The following is a 17,881-nucleotide window of genomic DNA, read 5'->3' on the forward strand; positions in this document are numbered from 1 at the left end:
CTTTGGACGGTGGGAGGAAGCCGGAGTACCCGGAGAGAACCCACGCAAACACGGGGAGAACATGCAAACTCCACACAGAAAGACCCCGGCCTGATGGTGGAATTGAACTCAGGACCTTCTTGCTGTGCGGCAACAGTGCTAACCACCGTGCCACCGTGTCTTTTTTTTAATAAAAGCAAAAAACAAAAATAACACAAATATAATCTAAAAGAAATGTTCATTCTTTTATGCTCACAGTAGGCTGTAACATTGACACTTTCTGATGTCACCATTGGAGGGGGCTGTGGTCCAGCTGGTCTCAGCTCCAGCTTGGTTTCACACCAGTACTGGGCTCCATCATCTTCTCTACTGGGGGTGATGTTCAGAGTGAAGGTTTCATTCACGGGTTTCTTCTGTTCACTGTTGGACTGTAGGTGACCCAGTGCTGTGTTTCCTCTGTAGAAGGTCACAGTGAGGCTTTGAACAGGAGCTACGTTCTGTACACTACACTGCAGGGTGTACTGCTGATTCTCAAACATCATCTCAGTGTGGTTTACAAAGCTGATGGAGGCACTTTCTGGAGACTCTGAGTCGACAGGGAAAGAAACAAAAATGTAAAGAACAACATGTAAGCTAGAGGCTTGAAAACATCAGCAGAATGACTTTATATTTACACATACAACAGAAATCAAATTCCGATTATAAATATAAAACTCACCAGCAAGTGTCACATGAACATACTTACGATACACATTTATACTGGGAGTGCTATTATAACACTGATCACCAGCATCAGTGTTATAATAGCACATGACATATGTTTCCCATTCAGTCAGTTTGTCAACTGTCCAGAACAAGGTGGTTATATATTCTGTGACTTTTCCCACAGCGTGCTCCAAACCAGAAAGATTTCCATGGCATCCCACCTCACATACAACACATGTAGCATTGGCTGGGTCACCATACTTCACTATCAGTGCAGGTGGAGTAAACACAGGATTGTTTGTGCAGCTAGAATCTGTAAGAAACACATTAAATGTATGAGACGGCACAATTAATATCAAACCGAAATGCTGCCAACACTCACCATGTTGTTATTTTTTCGTAATTTATTACAGATTTTCTTGTAGATAAAAAAAAAATAATGTGCACTTTGCAATTTAACTGCTTATTTCGTTCACCAGACACTGACACCTGAAATAAAAGCAAGATCAATCCTTACCGCAGCTGGACACTTGGTGGATGCACAGAAAAGTAACTGAGGAGGAAACCAGACGAAAAAAAATGGTCAAATGTCATGATGAAAATGTTCAAACACAAAGTCCAAAGGTGGTCAGAGAGGGGATGGGCTGGTTTGTTTTTCTGTTGCAGAAGAACAATATTGGCAGTCTGGCCTGTTTTACAATGACACACCGTCTCTCTTTTCTTAATCTTGCAAATTGTGAAAGTCAAAGTGTAGCAAGTCACCGGTCAGGGAGCCTGAAAGAAGCAGGTCAAGCCTGTCTCCTAAGGGGGTTCCCATTTATATTTCCACCCACAGTTCATTTTAAATTGACTTTACAGAACATAATGTGAACAAGTGCAGAGTGCTGTAGAAATCTCCCCCTGACATACACAGCACATATAAAAATAATCTTCAATAATAAAAGAAAGATTAACAAGTCGTTATTATTCGTTTAAGAATCAAGAGTGTGAGAGGCAGGAGGTGCTAATTTGTATTTGTATTTGTATCTTTATTTATTTCAGACATAATAAAACAAACAAAAAAACCAATATATACTCATCTACATGTATTTTCATTTACGAATATGAATATATGTGTAGATATACACACACACACACACACACACACACACGTATTTGTACAGACAAACAAGAAAAATATAATAAAATAAAACACATTCGTCTGACATGAGATAACAGTTGTTTGGTCTGAAAAGGAGTAGGAAGAAGTATGCACATACTTATTAACTCCTACCCCTGCTCAACATCTTATTAATCCCACATATTTACCTAATTCTCCTCATCACATATTCCACACAATACACAAGAAAACTTATATCAACAAGGCTGGCACGATATTTATAATTTAAATACGAGTTGACATATTTATACATACAATGGGTGATTGTCTTTTTCAATATCATATCCTTCCAAGAATCAAATGCACCTGAATATTTGATCATCAACACGTGGGATCACCTGTGTAAAAGCAGAAGCTTTATGCTATATGTTAGACTCTACAGGCTTTAGTTAGAACATTAAATCGCTTTGCAGTCACCGTGAGTTCCTTTGTATACTCTGACCGCTTGGCTGAAAAATACCTCTATTGGAGTAAAGTCACTTAGACACATTTATTTATGTATATAAATTTATTTGTGTATGATTATAGGTAGTCCAGATTTAGAGGCAACAATACTGAATGTTTGGTAGTTCAGGCTTAAGGAAGAAAGTTATGTGCTCATAAGTCACAGTAAAAATGAATGGGCGGTACATTCCTTTCCTCTTCCCTTCCTGGAGACCTTTATCACTGTTTTCTAACACTCCTCAGATGCTGCCTATTGTAAGTACCAAGTTCCAGCCTTGCATAACAGTAACAACTGTATCAGTTGTCCAAGGAGCTTGGAAAGAACAGCGTCTGGACTTCTTTAAGCAAGGCTGGATTAACATCCAGCTGAGAGAACTCTTAACAGAGTTAAGAGAGTCCTAGTCTCTCTGCTTACCTGTGAGATTTTGATTTTTGATGACACGTTCACACTCCTTTTTGAGACCTTGCAGATTTTTTAGCATTTCCTTTGTTCTAATGTGTTCAAAAGCTGATTAAAGGAAATCAAAAGTTCATGTTAGTCGACAACTCTGCTAAGAAAGAGTAAAACACATCAGCTGGACTAAAACAGCTCAACCAACTGAAACTTTCATCATCATTAAATCTACAGTAAATCAGGTCATTCTGTTGAAGTGAAACGACACTCACAGAGACGATAAATCACAATGAAAGCAACTGCCAGGAGGGAACCGAGAACCAGCAGGGCAACTTTCTCTGTTGTGACCTTTGACCCTCTTTTTGATTTTGCATGTTGAGAGTCAGGATCTTCACCTGATGAAGATTTAGAGGAAATAGATGTGCAGAAGTTAGACAAAACAATAACCAACTATTATACCAGCTTTTTTGTAAAGTACTAAATAACCACAATGAACCAAAGTGCTGTACAAAAGAATAATTATATAAAAACACAACTGTGACACATGATCCCGCCAGACTCCAAACAGCTCCACTGACGTCACATCAATATATCTGTCTGTATTCTGTAATATATTTGGATTTCAGTTTTACACAAAGTTTCTAATGTGATTTAAAAATTGCTTAAATAATCTTTCTTACAAGGACAGGAAAACCACAGTTCAGTAAATGACAATGTGCTCATAGCAGTCACATCACACATCCTGTCCCCCTCCTTAAGCACCTTGAAATCATTTGATGTCTTTAACTGTGTGTTTATCTATTATTTCTGGCAATACTTCACCTTAAAGTGTCAGTTTACCCTGAAAATAAGTACAGGCTACATATTTTTTCCTCCAGCCTGTAGTAATATGTATACAAGGTATGAATTTATATTTTGTAAATGTATTATTAGTATGAATGGCCAGATCCTATTAGTATTTATAGATATTTAATTCATGGTTGACATACATTGTAATACAGTTAGGTGCATATACCACAACTCTAGTGCAGAGAACCACAGCTACATTAGACCAACAGGAAATATGACTCTTTTTTTGTTCTTTCATAAACCTTCATGAAGGTTTCTTTGCGTCTCTTACTCAGTTGCATGTTAATGTATTAAAACATACTTAGTCTCCAGTTTGGGTTCAATTTATATGAAAGGACCACTCGGATCTGATTAACTGATTTACCACCAGATTTAATGTTCTTACCTTCTATGTAGCTCTGTGGACGGCTCGTCATGCTGAGATCCTGACTTCAGACTTAGTCACTATCTCTGAATCACAAAAATACAACAGCCTGGTGTTATTTCTCCTGTATCTTTACTGATTCAGTTTGCAGAGTCAGAACATCAAATAACCTTGTGAGCATCAAGACACATACTGAATGTCCTCTGCACCTCACTGGTTTGGGCTTTCAGGAAAAAAAAGAAGAAGAAGAAAAGAGAATTGCAACACTTACAACACTTCCTGTGGAAATGTGGAGATGAGCAGGCTTTTTACTACAGCCTGGGTCCTGCATTTTGATTTCTCATTTTATTCAGATTAACAAATAATTTCTTTTGACTTGAACTGAGGTCACAGATGATGGTTTCCTGTGTTTTCATTTATTTGATTTAAAGATTGGTTTTATTTTCATAGATGTGGACATGCTGCCCTCTGTTGGAACGGCAAGGGGGGTTACTGCCTCAAAAAAAAGTATTAAGTAGGACTTTGAGTTCCAGACAGAGAAACTGGCCAGTAAAGCAGGGATGAAATATTGCGGTTCTGGACTGCATCAATATTAGTCTTTTCAGTTTTGCATGTAGAAAATGGCTTTATTGGCAGTAAGTATTTAATAGATGGTTGTAACATACACTGTAGTTGAGTGCAGATACAAGAACATGTATCTGTTACTTCATGTATATTTGTCACAGTTCTACATGCTTTCCACAGCTGTATTACACCAACGTCTCATGTGCCAAAGTGCAGGATGCAGGAGACATAACATGAAAGCACTTTATTACAGTTAGGAACTAGGAAACCTAATGCTAAGGTTATATAAATACATAAGAAGGAAATGGGCAAAGTGGAGATACCTGTGGAGAAACAGCTGAACTGAATGCACTTAATGACACAAGTGGAAGCAAAACTGAACATGATGCACTTAGGACAAGAGACTATCACAATAAAACAGGAAACACAGGGTATGACACATGAACCTGACAAAGGCACAAGAGAAACATGGTAGTTTTAAGTAGTATTATTTTCATCTTTATCACACCACATCCAGCATATCTTTAAGAAAACTTATGCAAACTCACTCTGCATGTTGAGAGTCAGTTTCACTCGATAAACGTTAAGAGAAGACATAAAGTGGACATGTAAGCTTTCAGTAACACAACAGTGTAGTTTTATACAGGTAGATGAACATTTACAGCTGTTGAGGACCACAGCTGTATTAAAGACTGGACAGAGAACCTTGTTGCTGTGAGACAACAACGCTAGCAAATAATAGTTTTCATTTCTAGAAGATTCGATCAATTCATTATTTTAAGTAATAATTTGATTTATTTTAATAAATTTGACCTGAAATTTAAACCTTTTTGGATGTTTTGCTCTCCTCTGGTAGATTTTCCATATGTCTTTGGAATTCTCTGGAAATTCAACAACATATTTTTCATCAGACAATTCACACTTATGAATCTTTTTCACTGGATATGTTATATAACATCTTTGTACTTCAATATGAGTGCCCAAAGTCAGTCACACACACACACACACACACACACACACACACACACACACACACACACACACACACACACACACACACACACACACCCAGCTTTTGATCAGCACCATGGACAGCAACCACAGTCAGACGTCAGAGGAAGACAGCTTATATTTAATTAAGTTCATGCTAAATCACCAGATTTTCAGATTTAACCTTACTAAAGTGAAATAAAGACAACTGTAATGTGTATAAGCATGTAACAAAAGAGAGAAGTCTATTAACCACAGGCCTTCACACACTGGATGGGTCACTGTAGCAAACAAGCACAGTCATTTATAGAATTCCACATTAAACAATCATTTCCAAAGGATGAGCTGCTGGATGAATTGCACACACATATTACAGTAGGGGTGCACATTTTCAAAGTATAACAATATTTCAGAGCTTCACAAAAACATAAACTACTTACTCATCAAAACATCTGCTCAACAAAGTTTTGCCAGCACTGCTTATTAGTAGTGTAGTCAACATTTAATCAGGAAATATAAGTAATATATTTTCCAGCATGCCTCTCCACCATCTAAACGTTACAGACAAAGGAGCTTTGGAGTCAGCCAGTCCCCAAAGGTGTGTGATATTTTAACATGTGGTTACCTAAAATAACATGCTTTCTGTTGGTCTGACAGTCATCACAGTTAGCAGTATGAGTACTGAAAAAGGTTCACACACTGGAAACTTTGAGAAACTAAAACAATCTGTGGGAGGAATCCCATACAGGCACAAAGAGAAGATGCAATCTGTCCAGACTCCAGATAAGATTAAACAGAGCCGTCATTCTGTGAGGTGACAGTGCTAACCACCACCATGATGCTTTAGTCATATTCAGATCATTTTGTTTTATATCAAATGTTATGCTCTATAAGTGTTTGTTCAGTAAGTGACGGGTGGTAGTTTGTCTGATGACCGCTCAGATCGGACTAAATCTCTATCTTCTTCTTCACTTTCCTGCTCCTTTATCATCACATTGATGTTCTTGTCAGGGCTCTGTGTGCGGGCAGGCAGAGAGGAGGATCCAAGCGCAGGACTCAGACACTGAACTGTAACTCAAAACCTCAGCTTTATTGCTGGCATAAAACAAAACATAAACTGAGCAATGGCAATGAACATGAACCACTGACACAAAAACACACAGGCAAAATCTGAGGGTACGACATGACACAGAGCAAGGGAAAACACAGGGCTTATATACACAGGGTAGTAATGAGGGAAAGGGCAACAGGAGGGAGACACAGCTGGGAGAGATCAGGGCTAACGAGACAGGGGGAACAAAGCTGCACACACTAACATAAGACAAAGACTTTCACAATAAAACAGGAAACATGAATCACTACTCAAAGACACAGACTCGACACAGAAAATAATACATGAAACTCAAACAATACATGAGACCACAATTCCTAAAACATGGATAAACAGAAACATGAAACTCTAATAATAAACATCATCATAATCATCATCATCATCAACACCAGCACAACAAGAGAACAAGAAAACAATCCATGATGCAAAATTAAACCAAAACATAATAAACTCAAAATACTGGGTCCAACGGACCCAGAACCGTGACAGTTCTTACCTTATATGCTATGTGTTATTCTTTTAAACCTAATTAATATTTTTTTTTCCACAAGTGTTTCCAGTTCATGCAATCCATTATTATTATTATTATTATTATTTATTTTTTTTATTAGAGACAAGACCAAGCTACAGGTAAGAGTTTAGAACTGCCTTCTTGCTTTCTGCTCAAATTAAAAGTGTACAAGGAAGTTTTCCTTGTTCTAATCCAGTCAGAATAGCCTGTGCTGTAAAAGCCATTTGTGTCCCTCTGATTTACTAAGATGGATCCAAACTCATAACAATCACATGAGTTAGATCATGTTGTTACTGTTGTTGGTTATGTTAGATATATGAAGACATGTTGCACACAGCAGAAAACATTTGCTTTGAAAAACTTGAAAATTAATGAAGAATGTTACAAAATTTAAATCTTTTTGTCTTCAATTTATCATTTATATCTATTTAAACAGTTACATTTGTTTCCTGTATTTTTGCTCCTGCTCCCTATGTTTTAATAATAATCTGATCACAGAACTGATTTATGTGTGGTGAGTAAACCCACGTTCATTTGTACTATCTCACATGTCTGAGTTCATTTTATTACAACACTTTCTTTTATATTTTAAAATTAATTAAAATAATCTGCTGCCTTTTTTGAGCCCCTCACATCCCTGAACTGGTTAAGTGGTTGAAAATTTGATGTATAGATGCTTGAGCTTTTCATCCTTTCATCAGTGTTGGTCACATTTATGGAAAAGACCCCATTAATAAAGCATGTGATAACACCAAAGTGAACAGAAACACAGTCTAAACAACACCAGCTGTTAGCACACTAATCTTTGCACACACATTACCTTGAAACCTGAGGGCTCAGCGAATCATACTGTGAGCTTTTTAGCACCAACAGTGACGACATGTATGTGCACAAAGTATTCCAGCTTTTGTCCTGGGATACCTTCTTGTTTTTTGGGTATAGGTCACAGAGCTGACTGTGAAGACATGTTACACACAACATTAAAAACCCTAACCCACGAACCTTCCTGAAACCCAAAGAATACCTGAACTATAAAATCTTAGCTTATTTTTTTTTTAATTAAAGAAGGCCTAATTCAGAATATGCACATGGAAAATTCAGTCAATATTCAAAATATAATTGTAATATCAATTAACAGAACAAAAAAGCTTTCTTTCTGGGATCAGGAGGCTAATATGTAGCATTTCTACAGGTCTCCTATTTGTAAAACCGGTTTACTAAGTTTCCTGTTCTAAATTTTAGATATTTATGATTTTACATACTTCTTTGCTATGTTTACTCTAAAGGTTCATGTTATAATGGCCTACTGCTCAGTTTCCAAACTACTGAATAGTGGAAGTGGATCACTCAGTTTTAAAAAAGAAAATTAAAAGAAATGAAATATTCTCATTTTGATGAGCTCAAGATCTTAAACTTGCAGGTTATTGCAACCCACAGATGCATTTAATTTTGAGAGTGGAGTCTATTGTGTAGTAGTTATGAGAAAAGTAAAGGAGAAGAAAGTTGACATGGTTATAAAGTCTGTGCAGGGAGGAGGTTTTGAGTAAACAGGTAGGATAAAAATACAACCGATAAGCCACTTAATAACCCTGGAGCACTTGGAGCACTTAAAAACAGACACAGTTGTGTAGTGAAAAAGCCTGAACAGACTCAGGAACACAGTCCATTGCTATATACACAGAGGATATACAGACATCACTGAGGATTGCATAAATGTGCTTCATCCAATATAATATATAATAATAACATAATATTAAGACCTTCACTAGGGCTGAATCCAGGTATCCTGGCTAAAATGTAAAGCTCTATTGTTCCTTCTCCACAGTAATGTAGACTGTTATATGAGATCTGAAATCCATTTTCAGGGTTTTCATCATGCTCACATTAACCAAAAATATTAAACCTCTTAAAGTCTGTAAACTCTTTCTACTACACTTCAGTACTGCTGCTCTGTTTCACCAATCAAAATAAAGTTTCTTGCAACAAAAAAACAATGACTAAGTAAATATTCAGACAATGTTTGACATGTATGATTTAATAAAAGAAATTATATTGAGATTACAGTGATTGACAAACACAGAGTTTTGAAGAGTAAAAGTGAGGTATGATAAAGTGTGGCTGGACATCAGGTTATTGTGTGTCAACAATGGTGATTGGATGTCCAGAGAGAAGGAGAAGAGGAGGAGAGAGGGATGCTTATTTGGGTTGTCAATTCCTCTAGTGCTTGTAATGTGCAGACGAAATCATCTGAAGATTGAGCTTTGAAATTATAGCAACCAATGCTTTCTCTGCTCACATCTTAATATTTTAGTGTGGCGGTATATGGAGCCAAAATACATAAACTGTGTTGTCCAAACAATTATGGCCTGAACTGTATATTTACTGTAAAAAAGGATTCCAAGAAACAAACAGAATGACAAGGATGCCCCCTGGGCGCCTCCTGGGTGAGGTGTTCCAGGCATGCCCCGGGGCAGACCCAGGACACGCTGGAGAGATTATATCTCCTCGGCTGGCCTGGGAACGCCTTGGTATTCCCCCGGATAAGCTGGAGGAGGTGGCTGGGGAGAGGGAGGTCTGGGCCTCTTTGCTTAGGCTGCTGCCCCCGCGACCCGGCCCCGGATAAAGCGGATGAAGATGGATGGATGGATGGAAACAGAATGTAATAATAATTATTTCAGTTCATGCAAATCCAAAATGGCACCAAACAGCAAAGATTAGCAAATCTGTAGACTTCAAGGGAGAAACAAGTAGCACACAAGAGAAGGTGAAAAGACGCTGAGACAGTTACTGAGAGCAAGGACAGGACGATTTATAAACAAAAGGAGATCGTGGAAGACAAGAAGGAAGTAAAAATAGAAAAAGGAAAAGACAATGGAAGATGAGACAGAAAACACTGACCGGACTATAAATACCAACTTGCACTAAAATACAACAAGAGTTAATGAAGCAAACAAAACCTAAATATCAAACACCGATGAAAACACAAACAAGAATTCAAACGTCCATAAAATCAAAGTCCTAGTGTCAGTCAGTGAAAAAGACTGATGTACACTGCTAGAAAAAAAAAAAAAAACCCTATGAAAACACATCAGATCCCAACTGGAAGGAAAAAAAAAATCATGCGGGGAATCTAAAGTCATATGGTTCGGGCAATGTGTTAAGAATGAAACGATGCCACATTGGTAATGGTAAATTGCCTGTATTTGTATAGAGCTTTACTTAGTTCCTATGGACCCCAAATCGCTTTACACTACATTCACTCATCCACCCATTCACACACTGGTGATGGCAGCTACATTGTAGCCACAGCTGCCCTGGGGCGCACTGACAGAGGCAAGGCTGTCGGACACTGGCGCCACCACCAGTAGGCAACGGGTGAAGTGTCTTGCCCAAGGACACAACGACTGAGACTGTCGGAGACGGGGCTCGAACCGGGAACCTTCCAACTCTTGAGCCACGATCGCCCTCGTTGGTTGACATTGTTAAATGGAAATGAAAATAATCAACCCACAGAGGCCTGAATTCAATGACAACATGAAAATCATGGTGAAAAAATGGCAGGCTAGCCCATTTGCCAAAATTTAATTCCAGTAACTCAAATTGGTACTTAGTAGTTTATGTCCTCACAGCCGTGTATGCATGCCTGGCAATGTTGGGGCATGCGCCTAATGAGATAAAGGATTATGTCCTGGGAAATGACCCAAATCTGGAACAGTTTAATTAAATTAAATACAATTTTATTTATGCAATGCCAAATCACAACAACAGTTACTTCAAAACACTTTATATTGTAAAATATTGTAAAATAAAGACCTGAACAACAATAGAGAGAAAGAATCCCAGGTATCACTGAGCTGCAGTGATACCTGAGGTCCAACTATGTGTCATTCAACCAGTTAAAGAATTCGCCATAGCAGTGGTTCCCAAACTTTTTTTGCTAGGCCCCCTTTGTTTTACAAGAAAAATGTACGGGAGCGGGAAGCATGTAAATATTAGGGCTGCACGATTAATCGTTAGAAAATTGCGATCTCAATTCATACTTATGTGCGATCTCATTTCCAAATGACAACGATTTAAAAAAGAAAAAAAGAGAAAAAAAGACGACGACGATTGTACCGCATTTTGATCCGGGACTAATCTGCATGAAAACAAGCGCTCACTCTTCCTGCTCAACAAATGACAAGGGCAGAGCCTTATACCACGTGATACAGAAGCTGGCTGCTAAAATTAGCAGGGGAAAAACAACGGCGAGCACGTCAGGGATGATGAGAAAGTGACAGGAGAAAATCCATCCCGGTCAACCACCCAAACATCAATAACGGGAACCTTATACAGCGCCTCCCTATACCCGTCGAACTCCCGCAGGCACAAAGAAATTACGGAGGCTATCACTTATCACCTGACCAAAGATATGGCTCCCATCAACACTGTGCAAAATGAGGGATTTAGGAAAATGATCAACACCCTAGACAAACGCTACACAGTGCTGTCCCGCAACTATTTTTCTATTGTTGCACTACCTGCTCTATACACGCAGTGTCGAGCAACGGTGGAGACGGAATTTCAAGCAGTACAACATTTTGCGGCAACGACAAAATGTGAGACATTTGTTGTTTTTATGTTTATTTATTGTTTTTATGTTCAGTCTCAACTGTTACGAAGTTGATGTGCAGTTAATAAGCGCAATAAATATTTATATTGGAAAAGAAAATCGTGAGAGAATCGTGATCCTCATTTTATGCAAAATCGTGCAGCCCTACTATCAAATCAGGTTCAGAAGTTAAATGAACACTGCGGCATCACTGAGAGTTAAAGTGTCTAAATTCTTTCATCCTTAATAAAATGATCAGTGTTGCCGCTTTACCAGGTGTAACAAATGAGTTTAACATCCAGGCATCCATGAAAACAGAATTTATTAAATTTAATGCAGTTAGGAAATGCTAGTTTCCACCTAAACATGATATGGGATGTTCTGACGGAGAGCTATCTGGAAAAATTAAAACGTACAGCTCTGTTATCACTTCCAACATAAATGAAGACAGAAAACTAAACAGCAGTAGTGTTTGTAGGGTTACTGAAGTTGGACTAGCTGGTATATATTGATGTGCTACGTGGTCGCTAGCAACACAGCTATGTTAGCATAATATAAACACAGTGAAGCTCGAGGATGAACGCTAACTTTTTTCCACTCGATGAGGGTTCCCAATGGTTAGGGACAAAGAATTGCATGGCAGAATGCAGTAAACGGACCAAACTTTAGTCAGGAGAACAACTGCGATAATCCATCCACAATACGAGGTTAGTCATTAATATACTGCAACAACATGGGAATAGAGCAGCTGCGAGAGAATTTAACATTAATTCTCTCGGATGTGGAGGAAGCAAGAAGAATGAATTGAGTAAAGTTTGAGAGATGTAAAGATGTAGCTCTAAAAGTACTTTTATTGCACCATGTTCCTTCACTCTTGACTGCTGTAACATGAATCAAATGGACAAATTGCCACCTCAGCATGAATTCAACTTCTATAGTCTTGCTAAAGACCTACTAATTGTATTCAGGTGTGTTGCAACAGGGACACATGGAAATGTTTCAGTGCACCAGCCCTCGAGGACTGGAGTTTGACACCCCTAATCTAAAAGCTGCAGGACAGTAGCTCGGACTGGAGTTGGAGACCCGCTTTAGGGGATCAGATGGTATTCATCAGACTAATAGACAACAAATCAAAAAAAAATAAAAAATCTAATAAAAAAACAAACAAAAAAACATAATTTTTCACCATCATTTATGTCACAGGCGTCGAACTCCCAGCCTGAAGGGCCGGTGTCCTGCAGGTTTTAGATGTGTCCTTGATCCAACACAGCTGATTTAAATGACTAAATTACCTCCTCAAAATGTCTTGAAGTTCTCCAGAGGCCTGGTAATGAACTAATCATTTGATTCAGGTGTGTTGACCCAGGGTGAGATCTAAAACCTGCAGAATGTCCCCAGACATATTTCCCCTAATTTAACAGATAACTATCAACTGGATGTGAGTCTTTGTGCTCTCCAACATTAGTGCATTTCTTCTGTAATCCAGAGATTCGCCTGTAAACAAATTTTTCAGATGAGTTCAAAACTAATATTTGCTATTTGTGTTTTTAAAAGCAAACTAAAACAGTTAATTCTTATCTCTGATGTATCAGGAATCATACACATACACTACCAGTCAAAGGTTTGGACACACCTTCACCTTTAATTGTTTTTCTTTATTTTCATGCCTATGTTCATTGTAGATGAACGAATGAAATATGGAATTCTGTAGTAAACAAAGTCTGAAATGACTCAAAACACATTTAATATTTTAGATTCTTCAAAATAGATACCTTTTCCTCTGATTACTGCTTTGCACACTCTTGGCATCAGTTCGTGGGCTGTCCAAATCACGGACAAACAGTATCCCACAGTTATGTTTTTAAACCCATTTTGCACAGAGAGGCATTTTTTTGAAAAATGTATTGATAGCAATGTTGAATATTATTGCACAGGAAAAAAAAAACCATGTAAAATAATTACGCCATAAAGATGGTTGGTTTTTTCTGTTATTTAAGGCTACGTCCACACGTACACGGGTATTTTTGAAAACAGAGATTGTCCGTTTTAGTTAAAATAAAAAAAACATTCTGTCCACAAGTGGAGTTTTGAAAAAAATATCTCCGTCCACATTAGTGATGGGATTTCCGGCTCTTTTTAGAGAACCAGCTCTTTCGGCTCGGCTCACTAAAAAGAGCCGGCTCTTTCGGCTCCCAACCAGCTCTTCGGGTTGTTTTGTTGCTTTAATTAATTTATTATTAACAACAATATAAAATTATGCACAACAGGAATTACTAATGTAAAAAAGGAGTTTTATTTATATATGTTTATATATAAATATTTACGGTGGCACCCAGAGACAAAGCATGTACAAACTCCAAAACATCTAGAGTTAACTGAACTTCCAAAACAGCGCTACCTAGATCACTTAAATTACACAATTGAAAGCATATGTGTATTGTTTGTGTACTTATACACAAGCAGTCCTATATATTCAAATAATTAAAAAAAAAAAAAAAAGTTCATTTACCTGTTAATACCACACACCAAATCCAATCATTGGTACTTCTTGGCTTGTGTAGCCACTAGGTAACGAAAGCTCAACACTGCGCCTAGCATCCTGGAGCACTTCTGTTGTCTTTTGTACATGTTTTGGAATTTGTATGTGCTCCGGAGTTTGTACGTGCTTTGGAGTTTGTACGTGCTTTGTCTCTAGGGGCCACCGTAAATATACTTTTATTTATTCACTCCACATAAAATGTAATAAATCATATAATACAAAAACCAACTATCTCTCCTGGACGTACAACACCACAGCACTGGCCAAGAAATCACAGCAGCGTCTCTTCTTTCTCCGCAAACTAAGAAGAGCAGGAGCACCAGCCCCCATCATGTACACTTTCTACAGAGGCACCATCGAGAGCATCCTGTCGAGCTGCATCACTGTGTGGTTTGGAGCCTGCAATGCGTCCTGTCATAGAACCCTCCAACGCATAGTGAGAGCTGCAGAGAGGATCATTGGTGTCTCTCTCCCCTCCCTCCAGGACATTTACAGCACCCGTCTCACTAAAAAAGCCCTTTGCATAGCGGCTGATCCCACGCACCCAATGCAAAGCTTCTTCAAGCTGCTGCCGTCAGGGAGGAGACTGCGGAGTCTCCAGGCCAGGACCAGCAGACTGAAGGACAGCTTCATCCATCAGGCTGTCAGGAAGCTTAACTCCCTCCCGATTCTGCCCCCTCTCCCCTCTTCTCCTCCATGGTCTCACTGAACTCTGTCACACACACACACACACACACTCTCTGACTCACTCACTGGCCTGCACCAGTTACCAGTCACTTTGTGGAGCATTGGACTGCCATTACCTCATAAGACTTTGTTGTTATACTATCTCTTACCGTATATTACTAGATCTCCATTTGCACTATTTGCCTATTTGCACTACTCTGCCTGGTTTACACTCAATGTCATTTACCCTTACCTGAATATTGTATATTGTATATTGCATAGCTTTCTTGTTAAATTGTATTGTATTTATTTAAATTTTTACTTTTTAATCATTTTATTTGCATTTTTTAATCACTCTCTTATATTTAAATGTTCATTTGCTATTTCATCTAGGGTTTGAGAGTAACGAAATTTCTATTCTCTGTATGTCCTGTACATGTGGCAGAATTGACAAATAAAGTTGACTTTGACTTTACATTTCAACTTATAACTATTTCAATTTTCAGCTTTTTCCTTTTAAAAAATTTACACTGAACACAAAACAATATTTTAAATATAAATTAAAATATGAAAACAAAAAGAAGATGCACATTCTCTGTCATATAGGCCTGCATGAATAAACTTTCTGAATCCTTTATCATCTTCAACTGAAAATAGTTGGGAATGATTACTATACCTTTACTATCCCCTGAGCCACGGTCGCCCTGTGATTCATGTTTTACAACATCGTGTCAAAGCTTACTGAAGAGGTCTTCCCCAAGTTTCAGTATGTTTTTCCTCACTGTGGACAACATTGGTGATCTCATCGCCAGTTGTTGTGGCCATTTTTGTTGAATGTTTATAAAATGCAATTTGTATTCATTTTTGTTTTTTCTTTAAAGGTGTAAGAATATACTGACCTGGTTTTGTTATGTAAATTTGTAATTTATTGGAGAAGCTTTTGGAAAGTGATTGGTTTATTAGCTTATGGACCCTCCCATTAATCAAGAGATTAAGAGCACCCTGGATGGGTGTGGTAAAGAAGTTTTTTGTTTTTTGTTTGCCAAATGTCAGATGGGAAGACGGGAGGGTTAGAAAATGATATTTTGACCACTTTAGAAGTTGTTAAAGCAAATTAAGTTAACTTTCGTTAATTTTAAGTTTTAAGAAGTTATTTGGCTGATTTCTGTTTATAATTTTCCACGAAATAAACGGCATATGATTTTTAAACAATGGAGTCAGAAGTGCGTTCTAAAACAAATCTCCCGTTGCCACCCATGGCCTTTTCTTGGACTTTTTTGGTGTTTGGAATGTAAAAGGCCGCGACACCAGTCTTATCAAGGACCAGTTTCCAAAACCGTTCATTTACACCACTTGGGAGTGGTTCAGCATATTAACAAATAGACTGTACTCTGGATGTTCCAGGCTTCATGGCTTTGATTATTTCGTTTAGATGACATCTTTACATATACCTCCAAAGGGATTTTCTCTTCAGGTAATTCTCACAGTTAGGTAGTCACTGGCCTTCACTAATGCACAACATTGTTGAGGAGGTAGTGGACCTTTTCCTTCTTCAAGCACACAATTATTATGGGCCCGGTTACCTTTGTTAGTCAGTAAGGTAAACTGCAATCTTGGCTCTTTGGATTCCTTGGGGAATTTGATTGCTCTCAACACTTTGGGTTTATCTTTGTTTAGATCCCAAATGGCGTGCCATTTTGATCTATGGTTTAAAGCAAAAACAACAATAAAATGTTTTTCTTGTACAGTCCACCACCATGTTTTTTTTTTTGTTGAAGTGTCATGACCATAACAGATCTACAGCTGAGATGGTTTCTCCAGGTTTATTTAACCCAGACAAGGGCTCTTCACGTGATTCAAAACTATCTCTAGTAGTAGTTGCTGTTATGGAACTTGTATCCGTTCTCTGAGAGTGCCTTTTAAGACAGCTTCTCTTTGTATGTTCCTGAGAGATGGGTTTATATTTTTAGTTGTGTAATTTCCTCTTACTTTTTCTCATACTTGTACTTTCTGCTGAACTGTCGCTGTCGGAACATATTCTTCTTGGCTGTATTCACAACTTGATAAAAAATCTTTTGAGTATTCAAACATTCCTCTGTTAAGCTAAAAAGCAGAACAAAAGAAAACCGCAATTACAATCAAATCTACTCCAGGAAGAAGTTAACTACCTTCACACAGAAAACAGGGTTAAACCTGAAGTTACCACATGATCTGATATCCTCATGTTGGTGTTGTTCCCACATCGTCATAATTAATGTTGTTCCAGATTCAACATTGCAAGTGATGGAGCTCATTGTTGTGACGTCAAACTTTTGCAACTTCGGGAAAAACCGCCTTAAAAGAAAAAAAAAAAAAACTAAAAAACTACTGCACTTGTGAGAAACCGCCTCTATCCGCTGATCCAGCAATTTGAATTCTTTGGATTTCAAGATACTTTTCTTTAATAGCCGGTACGCATTATACATATTTTCATGTAACATTGGAATTTCATATATGAATTAATCGTTTGGCTTGCTGTTTGTTTGCTAGTGATAGGGTACTTGACAACAGCATTAGCTAACCAGTGTTCTCTAGACAGAGAATTGAGTGTCAATGTATTATGATATATGTGAAAGTACAGGCAAATATAGCTGTCATAAAAATGTTGTCAGGCAAAATTGCAGTAGCTTCAATGATCATTTTACCAACATAAGTATAGAGAAAAGGATCTACATAACCTAGCCTAGTTGTGTGCTAAATCAATGAATAAAAATATCAACAGTATCAACTCATAATTGGCCCATAGCTGTGAAAATTGACTTCTTGAGTCTGTGGAGATTAACAGTAATCAGTGCCCTGCTTCCCGTAACAGTTCGGATAAACATAAAAAATATATCTTTGTAGTATTGAGAGCTATTTATTTAATGTCTACACTCATAAGTATTTCCTTTTCCACTTTTTTCAGCTTTAAAAGTACATACTGTGTCGTTGCTTAAACCTTTGTGGTGGCAATTTCTTTTTTCTTTTTTTTAATAA

General features: G+C 37.9%; 1 protein-coding gene across 1 annotated transcript; it reads right to left on the reverse strand.

Moving 5' to 3' along the window:
- Window positions 1–533: 533 nt before the first annotated feature.
- On the reverse strand, window positions 534–4,114 carry LOC308384584 (uncharacterized protein). The gene is made up of 6 exons (XM_080863122.1): window positions 4,088–4,114; window positions 3,916–3,980; window positions 2,954–3,076; window positions 2,703–2,795; window positions 1,202–1,237; window positions 534–997 (listed from the first exon to the last, which is right to left on the reverse strand). Exons 2-6 carry the CDS (start codon window positions 3,944–3,946, stop codon window positions 630–632), a joined length of 651 nt encoding a protein of 216 aa, XP_080719248.1. The 5' UTR covers window positions 3,947–3,980; window positions 4,088–4,114; the 3' UTR covers window positions 534–629.
- Between the last annotated feature and the right edge of the window lie 13,767 nt (window positions 4,115–17,881).

This window comes from Rhamphochromis sp. 'chilingali' (assembly GCF_963969265.1).
Source record: "Rhamphochromis sp. 'chilingali' genome assembly, chromosome: 17".
NCBI lineage: Eukaryota > Metazoa > Chordata > Actinopteri > Cichliformes > Cichlidae > Rhamphochromis > Rhamphochromis sp. 'chilingali'.